Source organism: Sinocyclocheilus grahami, unplaced genomic scaffold, assembly GCF_001515645.1.
Source record: "Sinocyclocheilus grahami isolate Dianchi unplaced genomic scaffold, SAMN03320097.WGS_v1.1 scaffold1635.1, whole genome shotgun sequence".
NCBI lineage: Eukaryota > Metazoa > Chordata > Actinopteri > Cypriniformes > Cyprinidae > Sinocyclocheilus > Sinocyclocheilus grahami.
The window spans coordinates 96,095-114,078 of record NW_015506814.1 but is presented as its reverse complement, the minus strand read 5'-3'; the positions used below and the strand labels follow the sequence as shown (position 1 = coordinate 114,078).

The 17,984-nt window shown below is 36.6% G+C and overlaps 1 protein-coding gene across 1 annotated transcript in view; it reads right to left on the bottom strand.

Moving 5' to 3' along the window:
* Nucleotides 1-17,984, bottom strand: part of LOC107571690 (wings apart-like protein homolog) — a 67,806-nt gene that overhangs the window by 42,051 nt on the left and 7,771 nt on the right. Inside the window, exons 3-5 of the mRNA XM_016258022.1 lie at nt 9,630-10,305; nt 8,451-8,770; nt 6,877-6,992 (exon numbers count right to left, since the gene is read on the bottom strand). Of these exons, the coding sequence (XP_016113508.1) occupies nt 6,877-6,992; nt 8,451-8,770; nt 9,630-10,305 (1,112 nt within the window). The remainder of the gene's footprint in view (nt 1-6,876; nt 6,993-8,450; nt 8,771-9,629; nt 10,306-17,984) is intronic.

The following is a 17,984-nucleotide window of genomic DNA, read 5'->3' as shown; positions in this document are numbered from 1 at the left end:
GTCCTCTCCAGCGCGTGCAGCTCAAAATTGAAATGCAGAATGAGAGCACTATTGTAAAAATTTTTGTGAATCTTAGGGTTTCGCTGACGTTTAATGTTAACTCTCTTTTAATCAAAACATAAAACATTATTTACCCCGTTTGAATCTGCGAGGCCTCCGTTACACATTTTCCCTGTGTGTTAACGTCAGTAATTATGACTGTCGAATGTCTGACTTAACTCTTGGTAATGGTTTTTGCCTCCACCCTCAAAATATATGATTCAACTATCAGTCGAATATCGGCAAGATTCGAAAATTCAGATTCGACTATGAAAATCCTTAGTCGGGGACACCCCTAAAAAACTACACACTGGTTTATCACTAACAGTCTCGTGGTTTAGTTAGCAAACCTAAGCACAATAAACTAAAACATCTCAGAGAAGTTGTTTCTACATTTTCTAAATTCAATCATTTTAAAGGAAGCCCCAAAAAAAATGCATGAGAGAGAGAGAGAGAGAGAGCGAGCAAACGCAGAGTGCAAGTGAAATATCTCCACATAAATGATTCATGCAGAAGAATCAGTCATAGCTCAAAATTGAAATGCAGAATGAGAGCACTATTGTAAAAATTTTTGTGAATCTTAGGGTTTCGCTGACGTTTAATGTTAACTCTCTTTTAATCAAAACATAAAACATTATTTACCCCGTTTGAATCTGCGAGGCCTCCGTTACACATTTTCCCTGTGTGTTAACGTCAGTAATTATGACTGTCGAATGTCTGACTTAACTCTTGGTAATGGTTTTTGCCTCCACCCTCAAAATATATGATTCAACTATCAGTCGAATATCGGCAAGATTCGAAAATTCAGATTCGACTATGAAAATCCTTAGTCGGGGACACCCCTAAAAAACTACACACTGGTTTATCACTAACAGTCTCGTGGTTTAGTTAGCAAACCTAAGCACAATAAACTAAAACATCTCAGAGAAGTTGTTTCTACATTTTCTAAATTCAATCATTTTAAAGGAAGCCCCAAAAAAAATGCATGAGAGAGAGAGAGAGAGAGAGCGAGCAAACGCAGAGTGCAAGTGAAATATCTCCACATAAATGATTCATGCAGAAGAATCAGTCATCGAGTTTGCTTATCGAGTGAGAGCTGAGCAGGTTCTGGCCCTGGCATGTTCAGCGGTGGCAGTAAAAGTCACCACGATGCTGAGCTTTGACCCGTTTCAAACACCTCTCATACTTCACAACTGTCATGAATAAAAACATCCCTCTTGATTCTTCCTGTAACTTTAATTGCAGACACAATGAAAGCAATGTTGTGGATTCAATACAAGTTAAATTCAAATCAAAATCACGTGAGGAATAATGCTGATTAGCACAAAAAAAGAGACTCATTTAAAAAGGCAAAAGTAATGCTAATTTTTGTTGAAGCACTTACATGATTAATTCAGGAAAAGTTATTTGAGCTGTAATGTCATTAAATCAGTCTTCTAGCAGTGGCTTCTAGTCTTCTAGAAGCTGTGGCCTAATGGTTAGAGGGTCGGACACCCTCAATACCTACAACTGAGGTGAGACCCTTGAGCAAGGCACTGAACCCCCAACTGCTCCCCGGGCACCACAGCAAAAAAGGCTGCCGACTGCTCCAGGTGTGTGTTCACTACACACTGCTGTGTGTGTACACTTGCATGGGAAATTCTGAGTATGGGTTACCAATACTTGGCTACGGCACGTCACTTTCACTTTTCACTTTCAATAATCAGGGATGGGCAGTATTTCAGATACATGTATTTAAAATACGTATTTGAAATACAAAATACTATTTTGCGTTTTGTATTTAAAAGCCTTTGGGGAAAAAAATCAAATGTATTTTGCATTTAAATACATTTAAGATTAGTATTTTTGTATTTTCAAAATACATTAAATACTTTGTGCCAGTCAACCTCTTTATCAGGGTGCTGATTTTGCTCATCAGCTAGTTCAGAGACGCCCCCTCCCTTCAACATTCATCACATGAGCTGCAGCTGTACAGCTCCATCCAGTATTGAGTGAGCGACTTAACTGGAATAAGATAAGGTGAGGATGTCACGGTCAACTGTACTTGCCTTCAGTTAACTTGAAAGAAGAATTGTGCACCGAAGTGTGTTAGCCAATCAGTTTTGATAGTTAATCGTTGTTGTTTTTTTTATCAACTATATTGTCAAATGTGTTTAAAGCATTATTGCATGTTAGGGCTGGGTGATATGAAAATACATATCGCGGCGATGATATAAAGCGTGAATCGACTGAACTTTATCTAAATCGTTTACATAGATAGGCCTATCAGGGTAAGCGAATATATCCGTGCAGCTTTTATTGGGCAGGGATAATTGGAACGTTGGAGTGGAAAAAGAAGCATGAATGAATGAACGATAGAATGTGATGTGCTTGGTGCAGAGTGGGACGCCAACAAGGAGGCCTACACTTTTGACTTGAAGGCACAATATGCAAGATTTTCGTAATAAAATATCCAAAAACCACTTGCACATTGTTATATATTTCATGCAGTTGTGCACTTACGTTATCCCAAAAGTGCCCAAGGATTTGTAAATCCAGAGAAATTCCAATTTTAAATAATGGCTCGTCCCGGTTCATTGTTGCCTATCAATTACGTAATATCTGCGCTTTTCGGTTTCCGCTTGTAGAAACTATGGCAACACACATGGACAAAAATGCTGCTGCAGTTAAACAGAATAAAATTAAAATTAAATGAAAAGTGTTGACTGCAGCATTAAATGTAGATCTGCTCAATGTTGCACCAAAAATCTTTTTCCGCATTTTTACAGTGTTGCGCGTTAGCAGGAAGCTCTTAAAGCTTTTTTTGTTGTTGTTAAGGACTTCATAAGGACTCATTACAAGTATGGGAAGCACATTAAAGTTCTCACTAACAGTGATCGCCAGATCTGTTTTGATATGGTGATCAAGGGAACCATGGAGGAGTGCAGTTCCAATACCTTTTCCTACCTCTGTTTAATATGTAGAGTCATCGATAAGTAAGCAATTCACAATCTAATTCCCCCGGATAATGTAAACACTGTGATGCCATCAAAACATTGCTCTGATTGAGCATTTATATGCTTAAAGTTCAATCATGACTTAAACAATCAATCATAACCCCAGAGAAGCCTGTGCACATACAGCAGCCGCAGGAACATTCGTAATAATGGCTGAGCTGTCAGCGGGGGTGAGCAACATAACTGCATTACTGTCATTATAGATAAAAGTCACGCTGCAGACAACAGCGTGATGCCCGTGCTCTACCCTCTGCCTTCACCACACTTCCGATAGCAAACAAGAAAACAACAAATCAAACGCCTACATAATTTCTTTACATGTTGGCAGTAGCAACATTTACATTGGTGAAATGGGCAAAGCAACCTTTTGATTCTAAATGACATGACACAGTACAACATGCTCCAAAATAGTGTTGTCAAAAGACCCGGTACTTCGGTACCAAGTCGGTACTAAAAAAATGAAAACGTTACGGTACCAGGTTTTTTTAAGTACCGGTGGTACAGAGTACCCGGTCAACCCGGTTCTTGATGCGCTATCCTAAAGGTGCGCAGATGCGCTCTCTTCATTAAAGCACTGAGACGTGGCGACATCAAAACGAGGAAACACACCAAACTAACAAAACACTTTAAAGACAGATACCCGGATCAAATGAAAGACTTCAAGCAGGTAAGTTTCATTTCAATTTTTAATACTTGTGTTTCCCATACATTGATTTATTTGTGGTGCACAATATCAAAACTCACCGCCACAAATAGATTCTCCAAAAGGCTTTGACTTTGTTGAATAAGCATGAGCACTGCACGTGTAAAAGTCGAAACCGGTGCGGGTGTTTTTATATCAGGGGTTAAAGCAAAAAAAAATATTTTGACTGAACATTTTTCCTCAGCCAAACCCTATTCCACAGCCATACCTGTCACACACCCAGTTTAAGAGCAGTTTTTTTTTCTTGTAATTAGGAGCGCTTGTCCTCCTAATTAAAAAAAATGTAGGAGCACCTTCTGATCAATAAAAAATTCTGATAAAAAATTTGCCTTCCTACTATGAGGTGACATTTGACTCAAAGTGATTTACAGGGGCATTTTCTTTTTACCTTTGTAATGGCATATTTCTAATTTTATAAAACGTATGCAGTGTTTCCTAGGATTTTTTCCAGCTGTGGTGGCAGGACTATTTCTCATGGACCACGCCCCCTCCCCTCCCCACCCAAGAATCAGGTGCACTCAGAATTGAATTTATTTGAACTAAAAAAGACAAGTAAATAGTAAATAATAAAATAAGAACAAACAAATTAATGACAATCAATAGCACAAACAAAAACAATAAGACACAAATTAAATTAACAGTATTTAAATTTTTTCAGTTAGGTCTAACTATAATCTATTCAACTGTAAAATAACACTGGTTAGACTTCACTGTATAATGATAGGCAGCAGGAGGTTTATTTAGGCTGCTGTCTCTTTAAGACCTCATGCACGGATCTAATATACTGTTACACATGGCTCTATGCTTACTTTTCTTTTTAAGAGCTCCTGTCCTCCCAATTAAAAAAATTTAGGAGCACCTTCTGATCAATAATCAAATTCTGATTAAAAATGATCCTTCCTAATATGAGGTGACATTTGACTCCTTAAAGTAACGTACAGGGGTATTTTCTTTTTACCTTTGTAACGGCATCATTTTCATCTATGTCAAATTCAAAAATGTATGTTTATAAGCTTTTTAACATTTTTATTTAAAACAATATAATAAGCAGCAGAATAAGACAAATAAGTTACCAATCATATGAAGTTAGTATTAAAAAAAAATAATTTGTACTACAGAGGTGGCACAGAAGAACACAAAAGTGGCTTGTAGGTACATTTTCAGACGTTTAATGAGGCTCAGAGGTGGCATGAATGCAATTAAATTGTTTTAAATATAAAATTTTGAATACAGAAATAATAAATGATTTAAATAACTGAAATTATACGCTAAAAATGAAACTAAATCATCCAGCAGGTGGCAGCAAGTCACTAATTTTATCACTGAATCATTCATTCAATTGATTCGTTCGAACTATGGATGTCAATTTTCGATAATTTCTATGATCGATCGTCATTTAAATTAACGATCAATTAATCGATTAATCATTAACCTTAATGCTGCAAAATGCGTCTATGCAGCCCGACATGACAGGATGTGCAAAAGTTACTCAAAAAAAAAAAAACCTGCTTTCTCACCAGATTTAAAGGGGATTTAGTCTAAATAAAATGCTAGTAGCAGGATTGTAAAATGAATAGATGTGATTATGATCATTTGATAAAATGAAGAGAGCTCGTTTGAGATAATTTAACTTTGTTGACCGTTTTCTATCTCGTCACGGGGACCGCTGAACACGCCTCTTTAAATGGTTTCGTGGTGCTCGTTGTTGTATTTTAAAACACAATTGCAATGTTTTCAACTGACATTATGGCATTTAAAATAAAATTATCCCAAACGTAACTATCCCAAACATTATCATACGAGTAGTATGACCAGTATTTAATTTGATCCTGCTGGATCCTGTTCCGGAAAATGTCAGATTTTGAATTTTTGCGTTGCGGTAGGCCTATTTGTTTTTTAAAATCCGGCATTTACAGTGCATTAGATCGTGACAGTGCACACTTGCGTGCATACGAGAAACGGCGCAAGCGTGGATTTGGCTAGATTTTTGGTACAACAACAATGCGATAAATGTTTATTTTCCCCTCATTTTTTCCAATTGACGGAAATCCGTCGTAGACTCGCTGCAATTAATGGAAATCTGTCGTAGCGACGGAGAACTTAAATCCCTGATATCACTGTATTCCTGAAGGAAACCGACTGTCTTCAGAAAATGATGGATGTCATTTTCATTTCATCTTGCCTGTAATGCCTGAGCAGCGTTTGTGAGTGCAGTGCTTATTTGATTACAGCCATTATCGGGGAAACCTCCATTTCTCCTGCTCTACAAGCGCCTCCTGCTGGCAGAAAATTTATTTGCATATATATGCCGCCACAAGTAAAGTGCAAGTCGTTGGGAAACACTGCTGCAGACTTTACATTTTCAACACTGACTTTAGGGGAAAAATCTATGGAATGGATTCAAAACCGTAAAGTGTATTAAATGCAGCTGTGAGTTTAACTGATGAAAATGTAAAGGGCAGGGAATGTGTAAGATGACAAGCACACAGATTGAATGTGGGCCTGTTTGTAACAATTATACAGGAACATGACAAAGTTTTCTGTTATGAAAATTATTTAATATTTTAATTTGAATGTCAGATTGAAATGAACATTGCTGTTATTAGAGTAGTTAATCGTTAGCATAAGCGCGGCTAACGCTAATATAATGAGCATTAGAATGAAGTTTCTTTATTAACTATTTAATGCTCCTATAACTTTTATTAGGGTAAAAAAAAACAGGAGGACATGATGACATTTACAATTTTTATACACCAGAGGCTTTTAAATGAATTGTGAATCTAAAATATGCGTGTTAGAGAATGTACAAATGGTTAACATTGTCTGTGTCGTATCAGTCAGAAAAGCAGTTCTGGGCTTCTTTTTTTTTTTTTTTTAGCTAACTTAGTTGTTATTCTGGGCTGAATGACTCTAGAAGGTTTTAAAAGCCCTTTAAAATTAAATATGTACACAGTTTGGATTAAATGAAAGTATAGTCAAATTTTTTAATTAGTATGTTTTTGTGTTTTGCTGGTATTGGTACCGAATACTGAAATTTTGGTACCGTGACAACACTACTCCAGAACAAATACTGGCATCTCAAACCATCAGCTCAACTATGGGAAATATGAATAGAAAAAGAGACGATATGAAGTTCACCTTCTTAGGTCCACTGAAGATCTTCCTGCTGCTCTCCTTGGCTGTCTCCTGAGCTTTGACCTGAGGTCTCCTTACTGTTTCAGAGGGAATGAGGACTTCTGGGAACTCCAGAGGATCTGTAAAACCACAAACAAACATCAGCCACGTGTCTGCTAAATGTCTGCTATTGTCTCTAATAGGAAAATTTGTTCTCTGAACTGTTGACAAGTGCAGTTAATCACAGCAATGGACATGTACCTTGAGCCATAGATAAATATTTGAAATTATACAAAAAATTTTTTGCAAAATAGCAAAGATGAATACGTAAAAAAAATTAAAATAAAATAAATAAAAAACATGTAAATGTCCATGTGTGAATCTACAAACACATGTTGGGGACATATTTTACAATTAACAAACAAATAAACAAATATATACATCAATTACTAATAAATAAATAAATAAAACCTAAACTAACAAGTAAATACCTAAATTAATAATCAGTGGTCAACCGATATTGTTTTTTTGACAGCCGATGCCGATATCTTGGACAGCAGGGTGGCCGGTGACCGATATATATTGCCGATATACAGTAATTGTATTTATTTTAATTAATATTTAAGAAATTTGAAATCATCTGAAACTAGATTAAAAATAAATTTGTAAAATAAACATACTTATACTTTAGATGACAAAGCATTTTCCACAAATAAATAAATATTTAATAAAAATCTAATTGAAAAGGAAGTAAACTGTAACCAACAGAGCATTCTGGGAAGTTTGTGTGCATTGGGAATCATATTTTTTCAAATAAAAAATATTTTTATTTTGCATAGAGCACATAGTAAAAATGACATGAATATAACAGTGGGCAAATGCATAAAGCGCAGCATAATTTGAAATCACGAATTTAATGTTTAAAGCATTCAATTTGCACGGACCGAAAGTCACAGAGAACACGCGATCATGCAGAGTCACACATGCACACTTCACAAGATCTCACAACTGGATTTGACTAAGTTTGCAAGGTTTGTGAAATACAATTTACATTAGCAATTCAAAGATTTGTTTAAATGATGTAAATGCGTTTTGCTGAATGCTGACGGCAAACGAGAAAGTATTATAATGTTTGCCTTTCTATTACTAATAATATAAAAGCAATTGTTATAATACTTTTTGTATACATTTTAATTCCTTTGTTTAACAGTTCTTTCTGATTATTAGACAGACTTCTATCCGTATTAGACAGAACTGTTAACGACAACAGCGAACAAGAGGGAGAATGTGAGCGCCGTCAAAATAAAAGTCCCGTCTCGAATATATATATATCTGCCAATATTTGAAAAATTTATATATCGGACTTGGCGATATATCGGTCGACCACTATAAATAATAATATATTCCTAATATAATATACACACTTTTTAGGAAATATGTGCTTAACTGTCAGGGGGGAAAAATGCCACAACGAAAAAAAAAAAATTTAATTTTCTGTATGCAAAAGGTAAAAAAACCCCTCAGATTTATTGTGGATTTATACAGGTACTGCAACGTAAACAGAGCCCAAAGTTAGTGTGTTGTGTGTAAATACTGACCGTTTTCAAGGCTGTAACTGTGACCTGCAGTGTGACTGCTCTGAGAGCTCTGCATCACTCTGGTCTGAGGACTGTCAACATAAGTCTCTGTATACATCAGTGGCACTGCTGCAGCCTTCCTCTTGAGTTTCCTTCTTTCAGAGGAACCCTCCTCTTCCTCACCGTCACTCCCACTCATGTCATCAAAGCCGAAGTATTTGATCCTGTAGTTAGAGCTTCCTGAAGCGGAGTCGTCATCCTCAGGCACAGCATCAGACTCATCAAACCCAAAGAGTTTCAGCTTACTGCTCTTCATTTTGCTCTGTGTGGGTCTGGATTGACTAGAAACCCAACAGACAAACAGCCTGAATCTCACACAAGACTTCAAATCAAACATGAAAGAATGAGGCCAAGTGAGAGCAACCAATGAATTATGAATTTGACAATTACTGGCAGCTCGGAGGATTTTATCACATTTTGCTTCATCTATGTATACCTGATCAGTTGGTGTCTCCCAATTAGCGCTGGTTAAGCAATAAAAACAATTCTAACAATCTCAAATAATTTTATTTATTTGTTAAGTAGGGCTATCATTACTTGATTAAATTGGAGTACCAGATTTGTATAGGGGTTCTCTCAGAGCCACTTCAATGAGGTGTAAGAGATTGAAACTAGGCGCAATCAAATAAATATTTTCTAAGGTCTAGAATTGGATGGTGTTAATGTTCACATCTCTATTTTTAAGCAGTTGAGATTTAGAGCTGTGGATTAATAATGGAGCCGTGGTGCTCAATTATAGGCACCACGAGGCTCAAAACAAAACAAATAAATACATAAAAATTGAATAAATTATTAAATTTAAACAAAAACAGTACTAAAATAAAAAATACAAAATAATAAAAATAAATGCATATGCCACAAAACAAAACTAATACTATAAAACTAAACAAAAAGCACCACAAAACATAAAAAACTAAAACACTACAAAACACACAAAAAAAGCCACAAAACAAAACTACACAAACAACACATAGCAAAACCAACAAAATAAAAAGGGAGAGAAAAGGTCTAGGATCCAGCATGAGAACTACAGATTAGACTGAGACTACTGTCCAAAAATAGTATGAAGTACAGCTCAATATAACTGCAGTACTAAGAATGTCATGTGATTACAGCACTGTTCTTACATGCAACTATTACCTGAAAGGTTTGCTTTCTGTCTCGGTTTTCTTCCTCAGTCTTCCTGCATCTCCCGGACCAGCTGCTGGGGCGCTGGCTGTGTACTCCTCCATACTGCGGTCCATAGAGTCCTGGAAGGTGACGTTAAACATGGAAACACAAGATGGATGTAGCACTGTAAAGTCTCTCGTCCGACTTCTGTTTGTTGTTTTCCCAGCATTTTCAGCCCCGCTGTTCTGCAACACTCCTGTGGAGCTATGACTGGAAACACTTCCATCGGGTCCACCAGGCTGTTTGCCTTTATTGGGTCTGCAGTACGTTCTGCAGTTGGATGCCCTGAGCACAGACTGAGAGTGGTCCTCGCTTTCAGATGGCTCAACGGGAACATTAAAGTCTCTTTGGCCAAACTCGTCTAACCGAGTCTCAGTAGAGGATTTGCCCTGAATGTTGCTGTGACTGTAACTACTCGATGCCCACAAGGTAGACGGAGGGTCTTTAGGTCCGGTAAAGAGGGATGTGGAGCGTGCTCCCAGACCGACCACAGCGCTCCAGGCATCATAAGAATCATTGTCCTCTGTTTTTTCAGACTTTAACGTGGTGGTCTGGGCAAGAGGTCTCGTGTCGCTTTCAGAAGGGTTTTTGTACCATGAGTAGCTGTGGTGGTCTGTGCTCTCAATGGACCAACTCTGGGTTTTTCCTACAGGAAAGCAAGTCAAACATCAATTAGATGTAACAGAGCTCTTGACCAGTCATGTTCCTAAATCAACAGGAAGTAGGTTACTGAAAAATAGCTACATTAATAAACAAAATCAACAGAACTTGGTCTAATGTTAAACTTTAAGCAATAACCAGTTACCTAAGCAAAAACCTGTTGTAACTAGATATAACTACTAAAGTTGCACTGCCTCATTTGTTTGTTTCTCTGGCCAAAACAACTCTGGTTTTAAACTACATTAGGGCTCTACGATAGTGGTGGTTACGACTGAATCACGACTGATTTGAAAATGTATTCTATTTGAATTATTGCTATTTCATGTACGCACACATAGGGAACAAACTCAATTAGCAGGGTTAGTTTTACCTAGGGCTGGACGATATGGCCAAAATTTATATCACAATATATTTCTTAATTTTGGCCGATACAATATAATTCCGATATCGATATGAACACTATTAAAAAAATAAAAGCCTCATACAAACTGCCAAGAACACCCACAACAGATGTCTGTACTCATAGATCGATTACAAAACTATACAGGTATTCAAGGGCAGGCTTTAAGATGGTTTAGATCCTACCTGTCCGATCGCTACCACCTTGTTCATTTAACACTATTTTCCTAATTAATGCTGTTCAGTTGCTTTGACACAATCTGTATTGTTAAAAGCGCTATATAAATAAAGGTGACTTGACTTGAACCTAAAAACTTCTGAAAAATGCATTTTCCAAGTCTATGAAACAAAACCACCTATAAAACTATACAATATTTAAGAAAAAAAACTGCACAAATAAATTAATGTTTACCTTATATCAAACTATAGGCTGACATACACTACCAGTCAAAAGTTTTTCAACAGTAAGATTTTTTATGTTTTTTTAAAGAAGTCTCTTCTGCTCACCAAGCCTGCATTTATTTGATCCAAAATACAGCAAAAACAGTAATATTTTGATTTTTTTTTTTACTATTTACTATTTTTTTTAAATGTTTTCTATTTGAAGATATTTTAAAATGTGATTTATCCCTGTGATTTCAGAGCTGAATTTTTAGCATCATTACTCCAGTCACATGATCCTTCAGAAATCATACTAATATGCTGATTTACTGCTCAAAAACAAAAACATTTATTATTATGTTGAAAACAAATTAGTAGATTTTTTTTTCAGGTTTCTTTAATGAATAGAAAGTTTAGAAGAACAGCATTTATCTGAAATAGATATATTTTGTAACATTATAATCTTTTTGATCAATTTAAAGCAGGGGTGCCCAACCCTGCTCTTGGCGATCGACTGTCCTGCAAAGTTTAGCTCCAACTCTAATCAAACACACCTCCCTTTCATTTTTAAGTGATCCTGAAGACCTTAATTAGTTGCTTCAGGTGTGTTTGATTAGGGTTGGAGCTGAACTTTGCAGGACAGTCGATCCCCAGGAGCAGGGTTGGGCACCCCTGATTTAAAGCATTCTTGCTAAATAAAAGTATTATAAATAAAACTTATATAATCCTTTTACTTAGTATTTTAATTAGTGACGTGCCGATCATAGCTGATTCAGAATTCAGATTTTCTTTTCTTTCTTTTTTTTTTAACTAGCAAATTGGATTCTGATACTGATACTGATTTTTAAGCACATTTATTTATTGGCTATTTGCTTTATAACAAAAACTGGCTTTAAACAAAAATATCTAGCCATTTGAAATTAGAGGCAACCACTGCCTTTTAATCACGATCTGCACGGGCAGTTGTTTTTGATTTGATTTAGATTAATTTCAGGATTTAAAACAAAAACAGAATGGTCTGACTTTAGGTGTTATTTATTTATTTGCTACATAAAACATCTGCACGAAACAACAGCAGGTCTGAATGAGACGCACTCTCTGACAGCAGGTGGTGCCTATGAATAGGGTTGCCAGGATTTCGCAATAAAACTAGACCAGTTTCGAGGAGGGTTCCCCTGTCAAAATCGCATTCCGGGGGTAAAATACACGTTTTTCGGTGGGGATCTTCCAGTAAAATTCACATTCCAGGGGCTAAATATCACATTATTGGGGTCGCTTCAACCCGCGTACATGAACAACAACCTATAGTCTGCAACAGTGTTAAAGTAGCCCAATTCCACGGGAAAACCGCAGACTTGGCAACACTGCTTATGAACCACCCGCAATATAGCGTTTCCTTGATTACCGCTGTAAACAAGAGCTGCGCTTTATACTGAGGAGAAGAAAATGCCATTGCCATCGAAACTTTTCGCAAGACAGTACCCTTCAGTTATACATTAATACAACCCAAGAAATGTAATGCATTTTTGTACTTATTTTAAGGTTATATTCGGGATCTAAAATAAATTCTGTCATAGTGTTTCATTTTTATACCATCATTTACTCAAGTTGTTTTAAACCTGAATTAGTTTATTTCGTCTGTTATTTTTGAAGAATGTGGGTAACCAAGCAGTTGCTGGTCCACAGTGACTTCCATGGTATTTTTTTCCTACTGTAAAAGTCAGTGTGGACCAGCTACTGTTTGGTTACTCACATTCTTCAAAATATCTTATTTTGTGTTCAGCACAAGAAAGAAATGTATACAGGTTTAGGACAAAATGTGAGTGAGTAAATAATGACAGAAATAAAAAATTTTGGGCGAACTATCCCTTTAGTGACAGTCGGCAGCATGTTTAGTAGCTACTGTCCCTTTAAGAGCTTCACGTGTTTCTCTCTCAACTGTTTACTTTCATTTTAGACATAACCAACTGTGTTTATATGTAAACCTTGTGTGTTTTTGACAGTATTATACACAAAATCAATCAGACGCGCAAGACAACTTAGTCCAATAATCAGGCGCTTTTTGACAGTCTCTCAGTGTGAGCACGCTTCATGAGTACGTGCTCAGAAAAAGCGCATGCAGAACAGCACGTGAATTAAAAGTTTAACCGGTATTGCTTTAAAGCAGATGGAAATAATGTAATTTTGTGATTGCGCATAAGTGCAGTGTCCCGTGAGAGTAACTCTACCGCTGAGCTAACACTGATGTGAAAGCATGTGGCGTTGTACATTATATTGAGACGGAGGGAGGCGCCAGAACTGCAGCTGATAGAATGTGCGCTGTAGCACGATACAATATTTCTTCAAAAGCAGATCGTGGAGACGTTTTAATCGTCCACGATCAAAAATTTTCATATCACACACCCCTAACTACCAAGTATAATCAATCTCACACACAAAAACAAGCACAACGAAATCACTTCACACTATTAAGCGGCTGTGTTATGAACATGCAAAACTGAATAGCACTCGTGATACAGTGGTAAATTTATTCATCGCACAGACCAGTTTACATACATGTTGCACTGTACAGCCCTGCATAGAATATTCATACTGACAAACCTAGCGACTTTTTTTGGATAAACCTTAGCTATGGTTCAGTTGGACGATTTCACCAGTGCTGTCCCAAGAACGCGGTTAATAAAGCACTACTTTAGTTTTTGTTCAGTATCAATTTTAAAACTATCGGTTAATTAATCAGTATCGGCCAGTGTGGTCCAACCTAGCTATTGGTATCGGCAAAATCCACTATCTATAATACACCTCTAGTATTTGTACTATTATTTAATTATTTGGGATGTGTTTTAAAATTTCAATTTAGCTTTGGTATTTGACATATTTCAATTGTGAAGTCTGAAAAATAATACAAGGACACCTCTTCATTTATTATTTGTCTTAAAGTCCATGTAAAGCAATATTAAATGTGTTTTCTGAGTTTGTCACACCACAGAAAAATGTGTTATTAACCACCCAGCCAAAAAAACGGCAAGTAAATAAAATAAGGTATCAAAAAAAAATCTTGAAAAAATAAGCAGTATTCTCTGCTCTCAAATGCTGGGGTCACTGTCCACCGTCCGCTGGCGGTGCTGAAACCATGCCCACTTGCGAGAAAGCTGCCATCTCTCTCAACTGTTAAATTCAAATAAATTTAAATAAGGAGACCGAGCTGTTTTGTAAATTATTGCAACCAGGTATTATGCATTTTCATCACGAATGGCAAAGCTAGCTAGCAAATTGTAGGCTGTAGTAACTAACGGTAATGACAGTCAAACCACTTATGCTAATGTGCTCTAGGTGTGTTCGACTTGAAGCAGAACGATCAGCGTATGATATCAAAGTATTGCAAGAGCAATTCGAAAACAAGGAGCAGTCTGCTCTCTATAGCTCTCACTGTACTTTGATGTCACACACCGATCAGTCTGCTTCGAGTCAAACACACCTCTTATTATAGTGTTAGGGGAGGGGCCATACTCAGTGGCTCCATTGTGTCACGGAGTTATGATTTTAGCCCTGCCCAAAAAATCCTAAACGCACCAATTGATAAACACTCGATTGTGCAAGTGGCAATTCCTGTGTCAACTGTGCAGCTTGCAGCTCGCTTATAGTGCAGACGTGATGTGATTTAAAGCCATTTGCACATTTTGAGAGGGAAAGAGAGAGCGTGTGCGGTGATTCATTCACGCCGTTTGTGAAATTATGTCTCATAGAACGTTTTTAAAAATTCCTGTATAAGTTATTTAATGAAGAAATATGAACTGTACCTCACCTTCAGCATTATAATTATTGTACCCGCGCCAGACAAAGACTGAGACGGTGCCACTTCATGTCGTGCCAAACCTCTCACAGCAGGCGCGTCATCAGCTTGAGATCGTTTTTTTGAGATCGGCTTTTTTAGAGACCGCCGATCAATCATCCCAAAGCGATTATCGGCCGATAGTGATCGGTAGCCGATCAATTGGAGCACCCCTAATCATAAGAGACCCTTAGCAGTTACAGACAAGGTAATGAGTTCTGTGTGCTGTGTGTCTAAATGAGATAAGCAGCTCACAGGAGCCTGTCCAGATACTACACTCCATCGGCGTCTAAGTGTTCTCCTCATATTAACATCGCCACTGACGGGTGTCAGTGTTCTGAAAGTTTCCTCTAACTTCACCTCATTGAGTACTTAGTCAGCCAAATGATTTGCAAGACCCTGGAGGAGTACCGATTTGAAAAAGCAATTATGCAGAGGAAATGTAAAATAGAGTTAGGGCCAATTAAAGATGTTCATTTCTTGGGCTGCTGAGAGCTCTAGGCTGTTGTTATAAGAGTCAGTCCACCGTATCCATTACTGTGATATTAAGCAGGGTCTTACACAAGTCTACAGCCTGTAACGCTGGTGTCCTGAGCATTTTACAGCACTCATGGCAGCAGATGCCCTCAAGGAAGTTTTCTTGCAAACATGAAAAAAAAAAACACCCTTATTGATGATGAGTCAGTTTATCTCAGGTCTGTACCGTTGCAACCAACATGCCTACAGCAACATGCATGTGAAATTCCACCCGCATTCACTTCCACATTTCTTTTCCCTCCTTACAACACAAATAGGAAATTGAAGTGTGACAATATACATATTTTTTTTTTGCATTTTGTTGGGTATGAGCAATAAGTGTTTTTGTATATCCACCCAAACATGAGAATCCATACGTATCTACAATATCAAACTGTAACTCAACATTGGAAGCAGTGAGAATTATTAATTCTTTTAGGACAACTCAATGATTGATTCGCAAAAACCAAGCATTCGCACTGTCACAGTGGGTGACACTATTGCACAAGCGGTAATCTCATTGGCTAATGTTTACATTTCACATTCCGTGTTTTAATTTCAGTGAATGCCTTCAAATTACATCTCATTTGAATGCATATTAAAAATCCATGACATCCATGAAACTGTCGTACATTTCACATCGTTTCTACACCGATGGTTTTACCAAAATTGTGCAAGCTGTTACATAGATAGTAGGGGTGGAACGGTTCAACTTACTCCCGGTTTGGTTTGTATCACGGTTTTGGTACGGTTCGGTGTGTGCTATGTTTAGGCAAAAACTAAACTGTTAAATACAAATAAAGAAAATAAGAATAATCTACCTACAAGCAACAGCACAAATAAATACAATAGAGTAAAGACACATATAAAATAAACAGTGATTTTCAGGTTTTTTTAGGTAGGTCTAACATTAGTTTTTAGGTACAGAAATTGAATAAAGTAATGAAATGTAAAACAGCATTGCACATTCAACTGTATAAATTAAAGATTAATCTTTATTAAAGTTACAAAAGCTATTCAATTTTTAGAAGTTCAAAGTTTTAGAAACTTTTTTCCATAAAAGGTACATACTGACAAACCTAGCGACTTTTATTGGTAAACCTTAGTTATCGCTCAGTTAAAAGATTTCTCCAGTACTACCCCACAATCTGACTTTTCCGGTGCTGTAACTTAATCTGAAGTGTAATTTACTGACTGTTTGGCCTTATAAAATTGAACTTAGTTCATCTGTTAATCCTTTAATACGCACAGTTTGTTACTCAGACAAAGGGAGTGTGCTGCGCGAGATAAAAAAGTAACATAGCCAAAACCACCGCATATAGTCACTCTTTAGTGTAGATTAGGGCTGCACAATATATCGAAATTATCGAAATATCGCAAATGTAAATATCGCAATATGCATATCGCAACGGCGTGCAATATCATTATCATTTTAATAATAGGCTACTTAAACCAAAACGTTGCAAAAGGTCAATGTTTTAGTTTGATGCATATAGCAGAGAATTGCTTGACGTTAAAAAGAGTTATTAAGTGCAATAAGTTCCAGAAAACAACTCTTTGCCGTCTCGTCTTGCTGTCTGACTCACACCTGAAGAGGCGCGTTTCAAACCGAGTTGATTCGTCTTTCGCATCTCCTCCTCCTTATGTTTGAACAGACACATACACACAGAATTATGTCAACAGTACCCGTCTCGACGATCATTCTTGTAAACGCAGTCGGTTATGTTTTAAATGAATGTAAACAGCTGAGAAAGAAATCGGATGTGTACCATTATACTGGATCCGTGCAACCGGATTTAACGAGACAGCAGCCTATAAATACGTGCTGCTGAATATGTCACTAATCTTAACAAAACGGCTATAACAAAGATTAATCTAAATTTAATTAATACAGTGAACACTATGCAGTGTTATTTTACACTTAATCATTACATTTTTGTACCTGAATACTACTGTTTATTTTATCTATGCTTGTAAATTGTGTATTTCTTTTTTTTTACTGACTGTTCATTTGCCTTTAATCATGTTTGAACTTCTCAGACTATAGTTTTTGCTGTGGTATATGAAGAAGTACTTAAAGTGTGTGGAAAGCAAAGTTACAATGATATAAAATTAGTGTCATAAATTTTTTTTGTTTGTATGTTCACATTGATGTTAAATTACATTTTCGGATTTGTGACATTACTTTTTAAGTAATGCTAAAACACTGCTGGTCTCTTTCAGAAGTTGTAGTGATTCTTTATTTTCCAAGAAAGAATGTGAAACAAATTGGTTATATAATTATAATTTTTAAATATTTTAAAATATAATTTAAATTGATTTTACACACTTCAAGCAATATCATATGGCATTTCGAATATCGCATTTTTTAACAAGGTATCGCATATCGCGTCGTGCGATACACAGCCCTAGTGTAGATGTATGTTGATTTTATCATATTATAAATCAGGATTTAAAGGGGTCATATGATGCTATCTTATAGACTATTATTTTGTGTATTTGGTATAACAGAATATGTTGACATGCTTTAATGTTCA